The 20,775-nt window shown below is 42.3% G+C and overlaps 1 protein-coding gene across 2 annotated transcripts in view; it reads right to left on the bottom strand.

Moving 5' to 3' along the window:
• The window catches only part of LRP4 (LDL receptor related protein 4), an 81,817-nt gene that overhangs the window by 32,895 nt on the left and 28,147 nt on the right, over positions 1–20,775 (bottom strand). For both annotated transcript variants that reach the window (XM_075105466.1, XM_075105467.1), the window contains exon 2: positions 7,212–7,358. In XM_075105466.1, coding sequence (XP_074961567.1) covers positions 7,212–7,358 — 147 coding nt within the window. The remainder of the gene's footprint in view (positions 1–7,211; positions 7,359–20,775) is intronic.

The raw sequence follows: 20,775 nt of genomic DNA, 5'->3' as shown, positions 1-20,775 counted from the left end.
GAGCAGTTCAGCCAATTTCATAGTCCCCCTAAATATAAAAATTGAGCTTGAAGCACAGGGGAGGGGGAGCAGGGGGAAGAGGGTGAAACACAAACTCCCACATACAAAGGAGGACCTAATTCCCACCCCAGCAGACAGCAAGTACGTGCCAGCCCAGACAACACCAGGGGGGAGATAAATCCACTTTTACAGGAGCTCTCCTTTAAAGGAGGAAGAAAAAACACAAACCCACTTAAGACAAAAAAAAAACCTAAATGAAGGCTGATGTCTCACAGAGCAGAGGAACTGCCAATGGGATCAGGGCAGGGATCCACGTAAACTTGTATCCTGAATCTAATAATGGCCAGAAACAGATGCTTCAAAGGAAAATGCACAAGATTCTGGGAGCAGCTTTCACACATGAGCGGTCTCTTCCCAGCTCTGCCCTCCCAACACATGATCCCTTCTCCCCATTAAAAAACAAACTGCCTACACAGAAACATTCCTGTGTTTCCTTCTGTTTGCTCCCACCAGGCTTTGGTTCCACTGTACAGCCCTTTGCTCTAGGGTTGTTATTATACAGCCCTTCTGTTGGTCATTTATTACTTCATATTTTGATGGGGTTTATTCCTATGGAGTTAAAGCTGAGGGCAGACCACTAGCCCAGAGTTAATGTTTAGTACTGTTGTAAATATATCCAAAAGTGTTTGGAAATCTGAAGTTAAGAGGAAATTCAAAAGTTAAGAGGTCACACTTAGGACATTCAAACAACCTCTACTATATTTTGTCCTGACTTCATGGAGCAGCTATACCATTGGTAAGTGTACTGCCCTGACTTCTATAACTCATTTCAAAAAACACTCTTCCATGGTCAGAAGAAGAGTACATGGCAATACAAATGAAGCAGTATGTTCTCCTTTCAGTGTTAGAGATAGAGCAAGACCTCTCTGAACAAGCTGGGTTATTATCTAGAAGACTGGAAACAGAACCCCTATATTCTCTTCCCAGCTTGCTATTGATGCTTGCACCACTGAGACAGTTCTGCCCCTTTAGCCCCACTTCCCCAGCCTGTAAAACGAAGCGTATTTATTACTTCCTAAGAAAGCTGCAAGACCTTCGTAGACACTTGCTTCCACCGATGAGAAAGTAATCACAGATTGCACTAACGTGCTTACACCGCTACCCATAGCAGGATTAGGTAATGCAACAGTAAACACGGTTAAGCCTCATCCCCTCCTTCCCTGCTCAAGCCCAGCTTGATCTCTTGGTATCTGTGCAAAGAAACAATGTTTCCCTAAAAGAGATGAGCAAAGGCAAGTCCTAGGATGGAGCTGAAGACACACAAACGCCCAGACAGACAGGGACTAACCCACCTCCCCAGGCAGAGCAGAGAGGCAGGACGGGGAACAAGCCCAGGGAATGGGAGCCAGTGGGAAGAGCTAGGCTGGGCAGCAACAGCCCAAGAGAGCGTATCTGTCAGCTGGCAGTGAGCAACAAAAAAAGGCCTTTGAACTTCCAACCATTTCCCTGAGCTCATCCCTCTGCATGGTCACACTGGACATCATCCAAGGTTTCAGCAAAGCTAGGTCTATCATAAGCCTGCTATTCCTCCCCCTCTCCCAACTCCTATTACATAGGGCACTCTTTTATGGCCCAGCAGAAGGGGAAGGGGGAGGGCAGGGGAAGAGGGAAGTTTATAAGGTGAAACGGAGACTAAATCACGTCCCACTGTCCTTTGAACACTTGATCCCTGTTGCCTGTGGTGAGCAGGTTGCTTTGTACACAAGGACAGCAAGTGACTGGTGTTCAGAGCTCTGGAGCTTAGCGGTCTGAACAATACTGTTTGTTTAATTAGACAAACTCTCAGTCATGTGAAGAATGAGAAATTAATTTTAAAAATAATTACAAACAAAAAAATTCATGCTACCTACATTAGAGACAACTGGAGACTGACACCAAGCTATGTCCACACTCACGCATGTGTATGAGCACATACAAACACACAAACATAGATGTGTTTGCTGGGATCTGTAGCATAGTGGGCAATAAGTCCAGAAACAAGGATAAAGGATGTTAATCCGCTCTCAGAAAGAAATAGGAGATGCTGCATTTTACTAACCACAGTTTGGAAAATCTAATTTCAGAAAACATAAAGTGTTTCCAATCACAGTGCTGAACTGTATTTAAGGATGTTGCTGGTCAAAAAAAAAAAAAAAATCCAAGCCCCAAACACCAACAAAAAACCCAAACCAAACAAAAAAAAAAACACAAAAGAGAAAAAAAAATTTTAGAAAGAGTATCGGCACCTAATCTTTCACAACCCTTTGATCACAAGTGCTCTGCCTGAGGGGGCACTGCATTAATTCTGATGCCTTTTAAAGGAAACACACGTACTCCAAGCCCAGTAAAATTACAAAGTACGGTTGTAGATATGGAACTGGTGTCTTATCAAGAGAAACTTGAACTCTTGTCAAGAGTTCCTAACTAGTAAGATTTGAAGTTTAGAAGTGAAGCTTTACGTGAGCTCTTGCATCTGAGCTCAAGACTGGTGAGTAAGTGATGGGCAGAGAGAAGATGATTCTTTCAACGTTTCCGTTAATTTTAGTAAAAGATCTGTGAGATTTTTATCCTCACATCACCTCAGAAAATTTTGGTGTGGGACTGGTAAGCAGGCTATACTGATAGACCTGTTCCTAACAAGGAAGAGACCCTCTCCTGGGCTTGAATGAGTTGTAGCTCAACAGGAACTGCCTAAATTTCCCAATGAGATGGGAAAAACAGACCACTTTTGGTAAGTTTTAAGGTAAAAGGAATAAATTCTTCTTCAGCCCCTTTAAATGAAAAAGTATTGCACAACAGTGCATGGACCTAAGCAAGCAAGTCTGCGTCCCAAGGAGCTACACATTTACAAGCTGATTAGGTATGATACAGATCCAAAATTCAGAGTAAGAAGGCTCTGCTGGGGGATGGTTACAAGGGGATTTGGCATATCTTAGGAGAAACAGAACTATTTATCAGTCCTCAGGCCAAGTTTACTCAGTTGTCCTTTCACCCTTGCCACAGGAAGTAAGACTCATTCACACCAGGCTGGACTTCAAAGCACACGCAGGGGGACAGAATGAAAGCCATTCCTCCGCTCGCATGCGGCTTTCGTTAGGGACAGGCCAAAGTAGTCTCTGCTGGCACAAGGCAGGAACGCAGCTGAGCTACTCTGTGCATGTGCAGCAAGGGCTTTCCAAGCCAGACGCTGTCAGCAAGCCAGAGCGCTGAGACCAGAGAAAGTCTATGAAGCTGGCATGACAGCTGGAAGGTTGCTTATTGCTATTATTACTACAGCTTGTTAACATGATCCAGAGCAGGAAGCAAACATGTCACAGAATAATTGGCTCCCATCACAGCAGGGCTTCAGATTTGCAAGAAAAACAGTTCCAGTCACAGCCAGGTAAGCAGAGGCAAGGGCTCTCCCAAAAAGGATGGGAAAATACCTATGAGAGGGAGACATTCCAAGGACACCAATACAAGTAGAAAATATGTAGAGTATGCAGAAAGGGTAACAGATGAGCAAAAACTTAGTGCAACTGTCAAAAAGTGGGAATTTGTTTTATAGTTTGTAACAGAACATTTAAAAAAAACCCAAACAACCCCCCCTAAAACATGCCACATTTTAAGAATTTATCTCAAAAATGAAAATGTCTCTCAAAAGGAAGAAACAGAGCTGTATTTCCGTACACTGCTGAAAAAGAATCCCAACAGCTTTAGCATCTCAGAAGAGTACATAAAAGTGGTTGCACAGACTCAGGTTCATGAGTCAGAACAAACCACTGGGCTCACCCCAGCATGAAGACTAGCCCCATGGTTTTTGAGGAACCTCGCTAGTTTTTCAACTAGGCCTTTAATATATCTGGGGCTTTTAGGATGACTTCATCAGGACAACCCAAACCTTCAGCTCAATATTTGTTTTAAAAAAGAAATTCACCAATTTCAGATCTTGTATAAGTCAATAAAAAAAAAATTAATCAAACTCAAAACAGATTTTGTCCAAAACTTCATTCCAGCCAGAACACTGTAGGCCTGTCATAGACAGATGGGCATGGAAGGAAAGAAAATCTGAACTGACCGTTCTCACGTAGTAGGTGCAAGCGTCGGTGCTGATTTGTGAGAAGCTTAAATTGATTTAAAGTTCGAGTTGCTGTTCCAAGGGCCTCACACCCCACCCCTGCTCTTGCATTCCTGCTGCCTTCTTTATGCTTGGCAGAGTCAGCAAACAGATGAAATTGAAAGTTAAGCCCACAAATGAGTACACCTTCACAAGGCTCCTGTACACCATGCAAAAAAAAGAGAGATTTAGCAAGTGATCTGCTCTAGCAAAAAGCTGCAGTGCCATAATAACTGAGAGAGATGGGAAATAGCACAGACGACTACCACAAACCTACACCGTGGAGTCAATTAGTTCTTACAAGTTAACAATAACATCCCATATCTGGACTTGTAACGAGTAAGTTTCAGCAGGCTTAATGTAATAAGTGGTCCTACAGCCCTTCCACTGCAACCTTGCACGTGTGTGCTGAAGCCACGCACTTAACATTTCTGTAGAGTCCTTAGCCCCATTGCTTGACTTTTATTTTTGCTTTCTTCTTTCCACTACACTGCACTGAGTACTTCTGACTGACAGCTGGAAAAGTTCTCTTTGTATTTATTCTACTACAATGCAAAATTCAAAAAGGGAACTCGCATTCTAGTCCTTCCCCTTGAGTAGTTTTTCTACTCTATATAAATGCAGCTTTATCTCACTTCCCATCTTGTCAGATCTACTGTCCTCTAACTTACCCCCTCACTAAACTGCAGAGACCTACAGCACAAGTCATATTCTGAATGAGATGTTTAAACATTCCCATCTTACACATCCCTTTTTACAGACAGCTCCCTTTGCTTCAGTCTTACTCCTCCCTTTGCCTTGTTAGAAACTGTAAATTAAACAGGCTGAAGTCAAACCCAGTTCCTACATTCTTTGCCTCACTGGGTTGTCTGCCTCTACTTTATATACTTCCCAACCTCCAGTGCCTGAGAGTAATCAGCAGATTGATCACAGTTCACTACTACTCCCTAGTTTGCACAGCTTCCATTCAAATCCACATGGGCCAGATTTCCTTAATATTTCAGGGATATACCATAACCACATCTTTCCTGTGCAAAACCAAAAGGTTCCTCTTGCCCAGGTCATGGAGAGAGACACAATGCAACAGCAGCTGCCAAGAGAAGAGCGTAAGAACATAGCATGCAAATAAACTTTCTCCTTCAGAAGACAAAATCCGCCTCTCTGTGATACAAAGCCTTCCTAAACAAGAGGCAGCATATTCATCTTTACCAGCCCCCAGTGGGTTTTACGTCCATTAACTTGTCAGATTGCTTTCCGAGGTGTTTGCAATTTCAGAATCAATGTTTTGTGGTGAGGAGACCCACAGCTTACGTATATGTTTTATGAAGAAGCAATGCTTGTTAGCTTTGAACCATCTCCTGCTAGTTCCTATAGAAGGTCTTATCCCTCCTGCCTCCCAATCCTAAGCAGGCGTGGTAGCTTAAAAACCTTTTTGCTGCTGGATTTTGTTGAAATACAAAGTAGACCTTATCAACAAGCACCTCTTGTCTAAATCATTACTGACTCTTTCAGGACATTCCAACAGACTTAGGAAGCAAGGCTTCCCCTTACAAACACCACACACACCCCCCCCAAAACCAAAACAACACACACACAAAAAAAACAACCCCAAACCAAACAAAAAAAAGCCAACCCCCAGCCACCCCCCTTCTGCAAAAATCCACACCAAAAAGCCACCACCAAAACTTCCTCTGTGCTCAGTAAGAAGCCAGCAAAACCAGTTTAGTTATTGGATATGTCTCACCTCCCCAAGCCCCTTATTCCTGCTCAGCTTCTCCTTTTTCAGCCCGTGCAGTTGAGTACACCCTCCTCTCTCCTGCTCCTTTGAGATTTTAATACTATTTCTTCAGTTCCCAGACCCTCATCTCCTCTTTCCTGAGCATGGCAAGTTCTCAGTTTTGTAGTTTTCTTCACTAGATGTAAAAATGCAGGGTTCCCTTTCACTTTCTTTGATTTCTCCAGTTAAGGTCACTTCCTTGCCCAATAACCCTTTCACTAATCATCTTTAAACCCAACACTGATCACCTCAGTTTGCAGGTAACTTATTTTTCAAAACCCCGTTTTCCACCCAAGGTCTCCCATACTGCTCACTATTTGCAAAATTATAAGAAACAAGAAGTGAAAAGGAAGGAAATTTTCACAACACTGGGTTGAGATCTCCCACAGTTAAGGGAGAAGAGATTCTCCAAAGCAAATATTTCAAAGATGAGGAAAGCTCCTTTCCTTATAGCAGTCAACAGTGGAAACCACGGAAGGCTAGAGAAACATCCAACATAGAAAGGTAAATTCCTAACCATGTTTATTGACAGAGCCTTAAATTTTTACCTCTAGGGAAACTTTCAGGAAAAGAGTTTCACAGAATTGGGCCTTTTCCCCCACCCTTCAATTCTACCACGGTCTGTGGAATCCAAGGAAAAGAGGTAAGAAAGCAACCTGTAGTTCCAGGAAAAGAGGTTTTTCTCTATTCATCTAATTCATGCTAAACCCACCAACAGTGACACTTTACCAGTTCTCACCTAGCTGGGATCAGCTGCACAGCTGCTGACACAATGCAGATACACAGTAGCTGCAAGGCAGCTTCTCTCAGCATATCCCAAGACCAATGAATGTTAATTACAGTGCTTACCCTTCCCTCCCTTCAAAGGGCAGCCAGGACAGAAACTAGAATGTTACTTAAGAGGGCAGACACCCTCAATACACTTCTTCACACTGCCTATTTATTTTTCATTAATATTTACAGCAAAACCATATAATTTAGTTCACAGATAACGTTTTTGCAAGGGTGGGAAGAAAGAGGTACTTCTCCCTGTCCCTCCTCTCCCTCTAAAACATTCACCTCCAATGGCCATCTAAAACCAGATGCAAAAGGTAGAGTTGGGCTTTCACTGTGCTTTATGTGAGCGGACACTGGCTATGTTAGACACTGAGTACTGAAGTCAGTCAAAAGTGTGTCATCTACAGTCTTAAACGTTTTCATACAAAAACTAGGATGTGCCTGTAAAACAGAGAAGCACCTGCAGAGAAAAAGTTAAGACATTCAGTTTTCACAAGCACAAGTCAAGAAGGGTATTCGTACTGCAGCCATCTTCATCACTGTGGTCCCCACAGTCATTGTCTCCGTCACACTGCCACTGAGCCGGGATGCATGTGCATTCACCAAAAGCACTGACAGCACACGTAAAATGATTACGTCCACAGGAGCATTCGGTGCTACTTGTAATACCTGTAAAGGAAGAAAGAAAAAAGATATTTAAGACATCCATCTATTTTAGGTTAAATGCATTAAATACAAAGCAACTTAGCAATTTTTCTTTCATGTACACACTATATGTATGAACACATACTCTGCTGCAAAGGGAAACATTCACCCCTCTCGCGCTGTTGAAATAGGAGATCAAGTCCTACGCAGAGTTTCCTGGAATGGTGCTATTTGAAGGCAACAACAAACAGCAACCTGCCAAAAAGAGGCTTGGGAATCAGTTAGCTGAAAAGTAACTCAGCACTAGTCACAATCAAATTCAAGGAATCCCAGGCATCAGAACACCCTTTTTATTTCACAAACTCAATCTTCTCCTAGAGCACAGTGCTACTGCTGCTCCACTTAGTTCTGACACCACAATAGAAATGATAGCAAAGATTATACTTCAGAGAGTTATCTGAGGTCCTCTTCCAGATCCTGAACTTTCCAGATGCAAACCTTTTCCATGTCACTACTTTAAACATTTCAGACTCCAGTGAAAAAAAAAAATAAAAAAAATCCTTATTTATCTGTTGAGATTAAACCATGACATTATCCTGTGTGTAACTGACATTTATGAAAGCAAGAGGATTTTCAACTCTACAAACTGACCAAAAGAAAAATGCAGTCCAAATGTCAATATATAATCTGATAAGAACATTTTTTTCCAGCCTTAAAAGTTAGCTTAAGGAGCTCCTAACCCTCTTCTCCCCTCTGCCAGCTACAGAACCCCATGCAAATGCAACTATTTATTCCATTCTCCCACACATTCTCTTAATAAATCTCTGCCTTGAGAAAGAACAGGCTACAGCCCGCCTCTCCAAAAGGAAAAGGTCATGCCTAAACTTCTACCCAACGTTATCTAGACAATCTACATAATCAATACCACTGTTAAACAGATTATTATTCTATCAATCAACAACCCCCTCAGGGTAGTCTGTGACTGGATTCTTTTTGCATGGTTCCTTCTTTCTGCAACTCAAACAAACCTAAACCTCTCAGATTAAACAATAGATTGTAAGGACAGAAGCACAGAGAGGTACCTGCCCCAAGTGGTAGTCATATACATCCTGAACTATTTGAAGACTTTTTCATCTCATTGGTTATATCTAGGGTATCTGTGATGCACCACAAGCTGTAGCAACATAAAAACAAAAAAAAAAAAAAGCCTCATAATTTCCTTATTTTCCATTCTAATTGAGAAAAGCAGTATTTGCAAAATATAATGTAACTGTTCTGCAACTCCCAAAACAGCAGAATTCCCTCCAGCGAAGACACCCACTTGTGCAAGTTAAGCCAAGATTTAAGTTTAGAGGGGATGCACTTCTTCCATGCTAAATTTCTTCTGCAGTGAAACTGGTTGAGGAGGTTTCTGTCAGCCTCTGCTGCCTCCTCCCAACAGCTACACTGCAGGTTCCAAGGCCTTGCTACAAGCTATTTTCCAGTCACATCCACAAGCTGCTGAGTTGGGCCAACCAAACTGGCTGCAGGGTCTTGCTTCACAGGTGGCCATGGGCATAACTAAATTCTGTTCTTTCCCCATCTCTGATACAAGTCATCTTTAAAAGGTTCGGTAGAAAACATACATCTCAGGATTTTACTGTATACGTGCTAGAGAAAGTGGCCAATATCTGGTGTAACAAGGGACAGAGGGAGGAAGAACATAAGGTGAATAAGGGACAGAAAGAGGGTGAGGCAAATGAAAGAGGGCAGTGGGCAGATCCTCAAAGGACTTAACAGGTATGGCCTGGGCAAAGGCTGACTCAAAAAGACAAGTGGGTGATGTAGAGTCAGAAGGCAAAAAAAGCAGCACAGACATCCCTAAGGAAAAGCAATGCATCACCTCTGCACCATGTACGGCTATTAGAAATAAACACAAGGAAATTCAGAAGAACCACAAACCTCCCCAAAAATCCAACAGGTTCCTTCAAACTGGCAGCACAGGAAATTCGGGGCAAACCACCTTCTGCTGTTGCCTACCACTATTTAGAAAGGCAGAACTAGCTGCATATTGCATCCAAGATCACTGCTGTTTAAATCACCTTTGCCAAAGCAATTTTTCCATCGTTATCCTCAACAGTACCCAAAAATACTTATCCCAGCTGCTTTAAGCTCCAGTACCCCTTCCTGTTGGAGTACACCAAGATAATAATCATCTTCATTACCCCTAGAAAAAGACAAATACAGAGGTGCTAGTGACTGGCTCTATCTTGCCCAGGCTCCAATGTGTCTTAGGATAGCTTCAGCGACAGGGAAGGATCAAACATCAAGGCAACCAATTCTTAAACTAGGGGAATATGTTTAAGAATTTATTTCTGGATATGCACAAACGAGAGAATTGGGGAAAAATTTAAAAGTGAGTTAGTTTAGCTCCTGAATAGAAGCATGGAGGTACAGCTCTGCAACAGCAGAGAAAGAATTAGTGCAGCTGTGCCAATCTGCAAACTGCAACTTAATCTGCTGTATTGTCAAACACACATCTTCAAAAGTTGCTCCTATTATCAGGTTATATATATATATATACACACACACACACATATTAAATCTGTTCCTCCCACCTCATAAAAGCTGCTATGTTCAATCACCTCTGGTTTGTGTTTTTACCATGCTATAGAAACTGTCTGAAGCTGAAGGATACATTTTGACCCAGACACCAACACACTCATATGTGCTAGCCTGTATCTGTAGTGCTGTTATGCAAGCATACTTTGCTTAACTAGTCCAGATTATGACCTTTGTGAGTCTAATGCTTTGTGATTTGTGACCTCTAGTGTAACCAACCTTCTAGTCATTATAATGATGCATTTTACAAACCAGGATTTACCCTAGTCTTACCTTTGGACAAGCAAAGCACGTTATTGTTCAGAGAGCACACTAATTCCAACCTACAAACAGTATCAGAAGGACCAATCCTGGATGACTAGTCTTTACTCAGTAAAATGAACAGGTTGAATGGAACCTGGGACCCCCTGCGGATAGCAGGAATCTTCTCAATGATTTTATTGTGGATTGTATTTCACCCTTGGTGTCCCATGATTATTTCCCAGTGCTCACAATTCCAGTGACATTACCCTGTAACTGTATCTGTAACAGTAGAGGGCCAGGAAGGATAAAGATGAGAGGCATGTTTTCTCCAACTCCCTCAAAGACAAGCGGAAGTAGGACATTTGGTGCAAGAAGCCTTAATGGAAGACTTACTCTTTAACATTGCGCTCTCATTAAACATTGAGAGCGTGAGACAGAAGGCTAACCAAGCGCTCATTAGGGTGGAACACAAACCTCCAGTGTCACGTTTCAATCCCAGCTAGTCAGGGGTCCAGGAACAGGACAGAAGTCAGCACTCACTGTTCAGGCAACCGGACCAACAATCAAAGCAGACATATCTACTTACACTTCTGCACATTCTTCTGGAGCAGGAGCAACGAGAGGTACCTGTGAGCTTAGCCGTGACAAACGGTTTTCATAAAAACTTTTCATTACCCTGCAGGCTCGGACATTTTACCAACACTCTATATTCAGAAACCATTTCAAATTATGTTTTCAAAATAAAAATTATTCAAATCGAAAGAAAAAAAATCAATTCAAAAATATGCAGGGGGCAAAAACCAAACATATTTTAAGAATGCAATATATACAAAACAGTACACAAAAGCTAAACAGAGGCATCGCCAGGTGCTGAGCTGACATCACACAACTTTCCTGGCCTCTCTTGATACCTCATGTAACCACCACACAAGTTTCCCACTCTCTCACTTGCCATGGGGTACAGGCAACCAAAAAATCATCTTCACTCTCTGTCGTTTGGTTCTCTCCAGATGTGATAGCAGCAGGATCCAGTAACCAAACAGTTTTCATAGCAAAGTATTATGCAGCCTCCAGATTTTAAAAACAGCAAGTCAGTCTAAACACAGGCCTCATACTTAACATCTGCCATCACCTTAAATTTAGCATGGTATGCTCAGTTTCTCCAGACTCCTTCCAAATACCCTCCCCATCTTCATGTTTGTCGGACAAATTAAACGTCTCCTGAGGGAGGGTGGGTTCCCCTGCGCGTGCGCACACACCCCCTTAAAAAGATAGTTAGGATCTTTGCAATTCTATGTCTAAAGTTGGCAAAACAGTTATGTCATTTCTGGCTGAAAAGCAAAAGTCAATAATCATGCTGTTATTTCTGCACATCTTTTTTTGGGGGGGGAATGGGTGGGGTTGCCTAAACAATAAGTTGTTACTCTGCCTCTACCCCCTGCCCTGCAACTTTTCATTAGGCCAACTATATAGCCCCATAAAGAAAAACCTAATATACAAAGCTTCATTTTTGCTGATGAGGTCACTTGCAGCCTTCAGAGCTATTACATAAGAGCCCTGCATTTGCCACAGATTCACAGAAACACTGACATTACAAAGGAAGCTTAAGGAGACAGAATAATTACCAAACTGAACTCTGTGGCCTTTGTTTCGTTAGGGACAGCAGATTTCTGGGGGAGAGCAAAAACACTGTTTCTTTTAAGTCTTGATGGCATGCTTTTTTCCAAAAGGAGAGATGCTAATTCTATTTTCAGTAAAAATACTGACAGACGGCAGCTCTTACCACTATTTTGTAGCAATTCAACATTCTACAGGCTGTCGCTTCAACACGGAATCATCTAACCACCCAGGCTGGAATGGACCTCAAGAGATCACCTGGTCCAACCTTTTTGGGGAAAGGGAACCTAGATGAGATTATCTAGCACCCTGTCCAGTTGCATCTTGAAAACCTACAGTGACTGGGACTCTACCACGTCCCTGGGGAGGTAGTTTCAGTGTATGATTGTACTTACTGTAAAAAATTTCTTTCTTATGTTGAGATGAACATGTTCCTGCTCTTCAGGGTCCATCGGCTCTGTCAGACCCTGGCAGCATGCTAGCAATAGCAGGATTTTCTCACAGTCCCATAATACAGATGAGGTTTCCTCAAATGGATGTTGACCAAGAATACCGCATGAACAACTGCCAAAGTTCCTGGCATCTATAGTCAACACCATGCTGCCTTTCTACATCATCTTTCTTTCCAGGTACCAAGAACTGACTATTTAAGAGACTGCCACTCCATGCCACCCTGCTAGTTGCATCTTTTCCTTTTCATCTTAACACAGAAATTCTTACTGTTATCTTTTAAAGTAGGAGTATTAAGTTCACAGCCATTGGTTTGCTTGTGCCCTCCTGCAATTCTGTACAACCTGCATGTAACCCGTAACACAGGGCAGCAGAGCTAACCACGGCTAAGTATCCATTTATTTCTCCTATACTGCAAGGAAAATAGCACGAACGGGTTTAGAAAATCCAGAACTATGAAAATATTTGGCATGATTTAGAGTTGCACATTGTTCAGTTCAGAATCAAAAGCCTCTGGAAAGAACAATCACTCTTTTGGTCTAGGTCTTAGTGACACATGGATCTAGGTTCCTTCCCCTCCACGGACAGGCACCTAATTCTTCATTTCATTGCCTACAGATGACCTTCAATGAAAGGCAGAGATCTTTCTGCAACCTCGTTACTACAAGAGACAAAACCAAAAAGATGATAGTACCAGCTTTTATGATTTTAATCGTACCATATAGAAGTCCCTGGCAGAGAACAGAAAGTACAAGCGGATATTGAACAGGTGTGAAAATACAGTACAAATATTTGACAGTTACAGTGACAGGAAAAAAACCAGGACTGTGTAGATCTGTAATATGAATAACGGAATTAAATGAAAAATGAGAGAAATAAAGTCCTAGTAGTGATGGGCACAAAGCTGCAATTTTTCTTCCCTAGAGAAAGTGTGGAAGGGTATCACCAGAAGCATTTTTGAACAAATTTGGACTAAGCATCAGAATATTTTGCCATGGCTTCAACAGATGCACCTAATTTCTTGTTTCTGTATTTTAACAGCCCATGAGTATCTGATTGTTTATTCGGAGTTAAATGAATTCTGAGGCAAAGCCTTTAATGGCCTCTTTAACACCTTGCACACCTGTTGTTAGAAGGCCTGTGTCAGAGACCATTTTCTCTCCTTCTCCTCTTCCAGGCCAGGCTCATTTTTGCCTTGATGACGGCAGGCCTTGGATGTTTCGGATGGCCTTGAACATAGTTCAGTTGATACATTTTCCTTCTTCATCCAGCACTTCTCAGAATGTTTCTTTAGCAAAGCAGCTCAGCTTTCTTTGCTTGCCTATCTTGAGATGAAATGAAAATTTTGGACTCCTCTCTCTTACCCAAATAGCATTTTCCACTGAAGGAAAGTACAGTTAATCCAGTTTTAGAAGAAGGATTTGCTAACCATTGTTTAAGCGCAGAGCTCTGCTGGCAGACACAGCAAAGGCAACGTTACAGCACAACAGTCGGATGTCAGAAGGGGCACCACACACTGATAAAAGCCAACTGTTTTCTCCAACTCCCATTATGGAAGCATCCGAAGCAGTTCTGACTGGGTACTTACATGGCCTCCACGTATTTGAGGCCTGCCTAGAGTAAGATTAACCTCACTAGGAAGAGCGACCCAAAAGTTTGCAAAGCTTTAAACAGAACTGTTTTGGTTTCGTTTGAGCAAGAATGTGATAGTGATATGGTTAAAAAAAGAAAAAGTAAACTAAAAAAAAAAAACCAAACCACCCCAGAACCAAAATCCAAAACCAAAACCACACCAACCAGCAAAGACAGGTCAAAGATGTTACAGCTTTTTGGTAATTGAGTAATTGTGCCTACTTTGGCAGTCTCCAAGTGAGGACAGAAGTTTCCCAGGCTTCGAGGTTCCCCTCTCAGCTTGCAAAAGCAGGGATACCTCAGCCCCGAACCAGCTGGTTCTCAATTAAACGCATGGCTGAACAAAGTTCTAGGGAGAGGCGCACTATCAAGCACAACCACCCTTCAGTTCTCACATTAAACTGCACAGCTATGCAGATTAGGCCTGAAAAATGTTATCCTTGATACAACCACAAGGAATAAGAAGCTTAAGCAAGTGAAATTCCACAGGCCGTCTGCTAATTAGGACCTAAAGAAAACAAGGGGTGGAACAAAAGTGCGAACTGAGCTAGTCCTTGGTGCAGTGGGTGTATGCATGAGGTAGAGCGAGACTGGAACAGAAGCCATATTTTCAGAAACAGCACATAGGTCAAAAACATGTTTGAGTCCTTTAAAAACATGTTTGAATCTCTGAGGCCCAGTTCTGATCCCACAGAAGTAAAGACTACCAACCCCACTGAAAACCTCACCCTGCACCCAGGGAATAGGAAAGCATTTATAGAAACAACAGTTGAAAAAGAAATACTGAAGAAGGATTTGATTTGATCATAAAAAGACTCAAGGCTCAAGAAGCAATTGTTAGAGTTACTTTTCCCAGATCCTTCAAGTCATAAGTTAACACCTTGCAATAAACAACATGACTATAACTGAGGTCTCTAGATACTCGTCCTAACTCTATCCATATCTTCCACAGCGTTTGACAAAATTACTTCTCCCCCTCTAGAAGTGGGGATGCAACTATTAAGTCAGCACAGTGTATTAAGATTTAGTGTTTAATGTGTGTTTCTGTATATCCAGAGTCTTTGAACAGAAGGTGCAGCTGAAGGGACAGTATTATTGCCATGAAATCCTAGTCAAAAAACTAATTCAGGTTGCTTGGGCTACCAGCACGCTCAGATGACAAAAATCAGCTGAAGGACCATAAACAAAAGATAATGAGATATAGTAGCAAGTTAAGCTGCAGGGGGTAGAGGCGGCTAGTGGGCATCACAGGGATCAGCATTAGATCCAGTCCCATTAAAAAAAAACTTACTCTCTCTTCCAGATTGTTAATGATCATGTTAAAGGACCCTGCAAATGATACCAAATGAGGAAATATTCTTCTACAAATGCCATAGAGGAAAAAGAAATAATATAAAAGGGACCTTAGAAGATTAGAATTATGGGCAGGAATTGAGATCCAATCTTGAAAAAAAAAAAATTTTTAAAGCTGATGCATCTGGAGGAAAATAATTTGAAACAGTCAAATAAAAAGAAAAATCTGGGATGCAGCAATTCCTAGAGAAATCAAGGAGCAATAATAAAAGACAAGCTAGCCATTGGTTTGCGCTACGATACAATATGGCAGCCAAAAAACAACTTTAGGCTAAATATGCATAAGTGTCACAACATGAAGGAAGCTGTTTTCCCTGTGCAGAACCAGGGTGTAAGATTGAGTTCCACACTGAGGCTGCTACAGGGAAACTAAAGAACATATTCTAACCAGCAACAAAATGTTTATCAAAGGTGTGTTATGGCACACTGCTCCCTCCAGACTTCAGACACATTCTCTGTGAAGCCTGACCTAATGTGGCCTTTTTTCCCCCCTGCTGACTATTTAGTTCTTGAAATCAGGCAAAAGGCAATGACTATCAATTCTGTACATTTCTTTTTTTCTAAATAGGAGTTTTATTATCCCGTTTCCTGAGCAACCCCTCAGTTGCCTATGGAGATAGGTCAGGGTGGACAACGCATGAAGTCCCAGTATAGAAACAGGAACCTTTCAACCACCAAAGCATGTTAAACACATCAAAATGTCAGTCCAAAGTCCCTGTCCAAAGGTAGGCAAGAGGTATCAGGTAGACAACAACTATTTCCAAGGGACTGAGAAATTCTTTCAGGCAAGACCAGACAGGACAAAGTCTTATCTGAGTCACTTTTCCTCCTGGTCCTCTCCAGGTTCCTATGCAGCTCTTTCCTGGTAACACCAGAACTACTCCGTAAGAAGCTGGTAAAACATCTTGACTCTAGTTTCCAGATCTTTTGGCTGAAATGTGACCGTACTGTGATGCTTTTTGCATATTTACTTGCCATTAAATGGCAAATATCCCACTTCCTCTAGCTACAGGGTTCCCTCAAACATTTGCAGATGGCAGAGGAGTCAAAAACAGAGGTTTTGTTCTGTAGCTCTGCATGCCTGCCAATGACTGCTGCCATCCAGGAAACCAAGCACCGTATCAGCCTTGTATTGGCACTGCTTCAGGTGTCAGGTCCAATGTGAACAGAAATAGACATCTTTTAGAAAAGGCTTTGAGCCTTTCAAAATATTCAAGACAATTGTTCTCCCATTCTCTCTACAAGTATGTTCAAAAACATTAAATAGTGGGAGCATCTGTCTTCACCTTCACAGATTCTTGGTAAAACAAAGACCACAAAGTCATGAGCTGCAGTATACCACCTCTGACATTCTGCTTCTCACCTCCAAGGCCCTTACTGGAAGAGATTCATCCTCCTAAATCCTTTTAACTCATGTATTTACATTTTCTCTGTGGACTAATTCATTTTTCCTACATATAAACTTGGACTCCAAGGAGCAAGAGCATTATGCTTCCCAGCTTGTGAAATTTTCCTCCTGTTACTGTTAAAAGCATCGCTTCAGCCTTGGCATTTCGTTATCTGTAGATTTTCTCCCTTAAGCAGAGAGCATTTCATTCATATGGCATTATGAAGTGAAGAATGATACCTGAAGGATGCCATCAAGAAACATGCTTTGCTGATTTTAGCCTGGAATGCCATGGCCTTACGTAGCTGCAAGCTCCTGTGCAACTGCATGTCCATAGACAGCTGCAACTAAGAATACAAGGGACAGATAAGTGCTTACCCACAGCACTAAATTACTTGCCATGCAGGACCATTCCACTTAAGCACATTAAACAGAAATGAAATACCATTCAGAAATGGACCTTCTATTAGAAGGTTGCTGCTGCACAATGTCATTCAGGAATATCATCATCCGCTCTGGAACGGTGCAGGAATGTTTAGCTGGACCACCAGGGCCTGGCAGGCAGAACTATGTGACTCAAACCCTTTCAGAATACACACACACACGAAAAACACTTTAAAATACTACCTTAAGCCCACATCATGCTTTGCAAGAATTAGTCACCTCAGCAACATGAGACGCATAACTTTCCATTTCTTTCACTGTATTTTTTTTTTAAAACCACACACTAACAACCTCTATCCTTTCCTGTCCCATAAGGGTTGTGAATCATTTACTGCTCATTTATCATTAATCATACAGTACAGCAGACACTAAAATTTAAAAAATAATGGCACAACAGCAGAAGTGTTACCAGAAGACCTTCATGATACCAGACAATTTGCTAAGTACCAGAGAGAAGCAACCTGCTGTTTTAAAGAGATTATCCATAGGAAAAAGGTAATTCTGATGTATTTCACCTGCTCTAGTCACCAAAGAGTTTCACTAGCATGAGAGCACTTCAGAATGATGCTCATTAAGCAGTCAGAAATCCTTCTACTATATCAAAGTTCATTGAGATAAGCTACAGACTAGTAGAGTAGGATCTCTAGATTAGTTGATCAGGACTAGTGAAACACCGGAGTTTGTTTTCCCAGTTACAGGACAGAAAACATTGGTATTTTAAGTTCCATAAGCTTTGACTTTTCCATCACTTCATAGACAGATGGATTTCTTTTATCCTTCTCTTCTGCAAATAAATTTAAATGAGGCAACAAGGGGAAACAGGCACAGAGACATAAGGGCACTACTGGCATTTGTTGATCCAAAAGGAAAAACGTAAGCAGCTTCGATTCACAGGCACCTTAAAGGATATTTCTGTGACAGCAGCTGATGTATAAATTTGGGGCAGCCATGAGATCCACATCCGTGTCTTTAAGATTTTGGACAACCAAAGTGCACCTACTTCCCTAAAGGCAAAGCACCACTTTAATCAAATGCTGCCACTTAACAGCCTTCAGAAGGAAGAATTTGGGCAAAGCAAGCTCTCACTAAATCCCTAGGAACAGACCCCTGCTCTTGCTGCTGCAGTGTTTGGTGAAAGGTTTGCTTCAATCGCTGCTGTCCCTCAAGTATACCGTAAATCTACTCAAGTTGTCTTTAGACTAGCTAAGCTGGGTTTTGGTGGCAGTAGATCACAAAAGCACAGAGCTGCAATCCACCTGAAAAAGTCAGCAAAAGCAGCAGAGTAAATACCTGAAGCAATTATCCTACAGTGAGCCTTACATTACCTCAGCTAGAGCAGTACCCAAGGTTTACCACAGTCACAGCAAGGATATGCTCTGTCACTTCTGGGAAGCCACCTTGAAGAACCTGAGCTGTTTTGGAAGTTCTGAAGCTTTGCAATCCTCCCCCTTCACTGAATAGAGATTAATGCAAGCAGCCTACACCACCTAACGCAAAACTGCTTGGCATCTGTCACTCATAACAGCAATATGAAAAAACAAAGGTTTCATTTGCATCCATGCATTCCTCCCTCTTTTACTACACTCCTCTTAGTTTAGGTAATCCAAGTATTAATTTTAAGGCAAACAAACTTTCGGTACTTTCCCAACATTCATTCCTGTCATGTCCTCTTCCAAGCTGCATCTTTGTGATTGCTTAGCATCTGAGAAAGACAGAACTGTAATTTCACTGTGCATGAACTAACACAACCTGACTTGAGCTAAAAAACAAGCAAAGAAAAACCCACTCAGTTTTCAGTTTTGTATAGGATAGCTATACATCCTCCTGTCTGCATACACCCTTGAACAGTAATGGCCTCCAACTCTGGCAGATACTACTGAAGAACTAGTTGTGAGTCACAGCATTAAAGAAAACTGAAATTAATGCCAATTTATTTTAATCTACTGCCTGTAAACTGCACCTGTTTAATTGCAGCTTCACAAGAAGCTAAGCTGTTTTGGGTTGGGGGGGGAAGGAAAATGGAGTGGTCAAAAGAGGACAGCTAAGAGGAAGAAGCACTACTGTCATCTTTGCTTGAAAAGTAGTGCTCAGGGGCTTTAGGGAACCAAGAAAAACTGATAGTAGTATTTTTCAATTTGGGTTGCAAGGATTAAAGCCTGGTAAATGCACTTAGGAAAATTCAGAATACAAAGGATCCTATCCAGCCACCTTCTTACCACAGATTCTCCAAGAAATTGGCCCATTTCCCTTTAGGTTCAGAAGCTTCTTGAGCTTCTAGCTTCCTCTCCCACACCACTTAAAGTCTTTGTTAATTACCACATCATTGCATATCCAGTGCTCTTTGGATCTACAAAGCACCCATAATCTTGCTCACAACACATTCAGAAGCCATTTTTGACCTGGCCTTCAAGGTTTCACCTTGCACTGGCTCTCTGAAAGTTTGTCCCACAGGAAATTATCGGCCAGCCTCATTTATCTTTCAGATGCTCAAGGCACCGGACTAGCTGTAAGGACATTCTGCCATTCAGAACATATCACAGAATGGCAGGGCTTGGAAGGGACCTCTGGAAATCATCTCATCCAACCCCCCTGCTTGACCTGGTGCACCTAGAGCAGGGGGCACAGGAATGTGTCCAGGCAGGTTTTGAATGTCTCCAGGGAAGGAGACTCTACAACCTCCCTGGGCAGCCTGTGCCACTGCTCTGGCACCCGCACAGGGAAGAAGTTTTTTTCCTCATGTTTAGCTAGAACTTCCCGTGTTCCAACTTGTGCCCGTTGCCCCGTGTCCTGTCATTGGGCACCCCTGAAAAGAGTCCAGTCCCATCATCCTGACACCTGCCCTTCAGATACTTTTAAGTATTGATACGATCCCCCCTCAGTCTTCTCTTCTCCAGGCTGAACAAACCCACGTCTCTCAGCCTTTCCTCCTAAGAGAGATGCTCCAGCCCCTGACCATCTTGATAGCTCTCTGCTGGACTTGATCCAGCAGTTCCCTGTCCTTCTTAAACTGGGGAGACCAAAACTGGGCACAGTACTCCAAACATGGTCTCACTAGGGCAGCATAGCGGGGGAGGATAACCTCCCCTGACCTGCTGGCCACACTCCTTTTAATGCACCCTAGGATACTGTTGGCCTTCTTGGCCACAAGGGCACATCGCTGGCTCATGCTCAACCCGTTGTCCTCCAGCACTCCCAGGTCCTTCTCAGTGGAGCTGCTTTCCAGCAGGTCAACCCAACAACCCTCATTGGGTTGTTCCTCTGAAGGGGCAGAACCCTGCCCTCGCTCTTGTTGAATTTCATTTGGTTCACCTTGGCTGAGCTCTCGCTGGATGGCAGCACAGCATATCATATATCATATATGGCATATCAGCCACTCATGCCCAACTTTTCTCCAAAAGTAGAACCCAGAACATTCTTTTGTTAATTTAACCTATTCAAGACAAAAGCCAGGTTCCTCTGGCTTGATCCCAAAACACATCAACATGGACAGTCATACTCTTCAGGAGATAAAAATGCAAGCGTTGTAACATCCTCCTTTTCAGGGAACCTAATGTTCTAGCTGGACTGCAGTTGTCCAGGCACATAGTGCAAGGAGACGAGTTCTGCCTCCAAAAAAGCCCATTTTGGCTTTTGTGGGCTGCAGTCAGATTCTTCCCATCATTATGGCATGGTACAGAAAAGGCCAGGTTCCTGGACAAGACAGAGACTGTTCTC

This window comes from Phalacrocorax aristotelis, chromosome 10, assembly GCF_949628215.1.
Source record: "Phalacrocorax aristotelis chromosome 10, bGulAri2.1, whole genome shotgun sequence".
Lineage (NCBI taxonomy): Eukaryota > Metazoa > Chordata > Aves > Suliformes > Phalacrocoracidae > Phalacrocorax > Phalacrocorax aristotelis.
The sequence above is the reverse complement of the archived record's forward strand: the minus strand, read 5'-3'. Positions and strand labels throughout refer to the sequence as shown.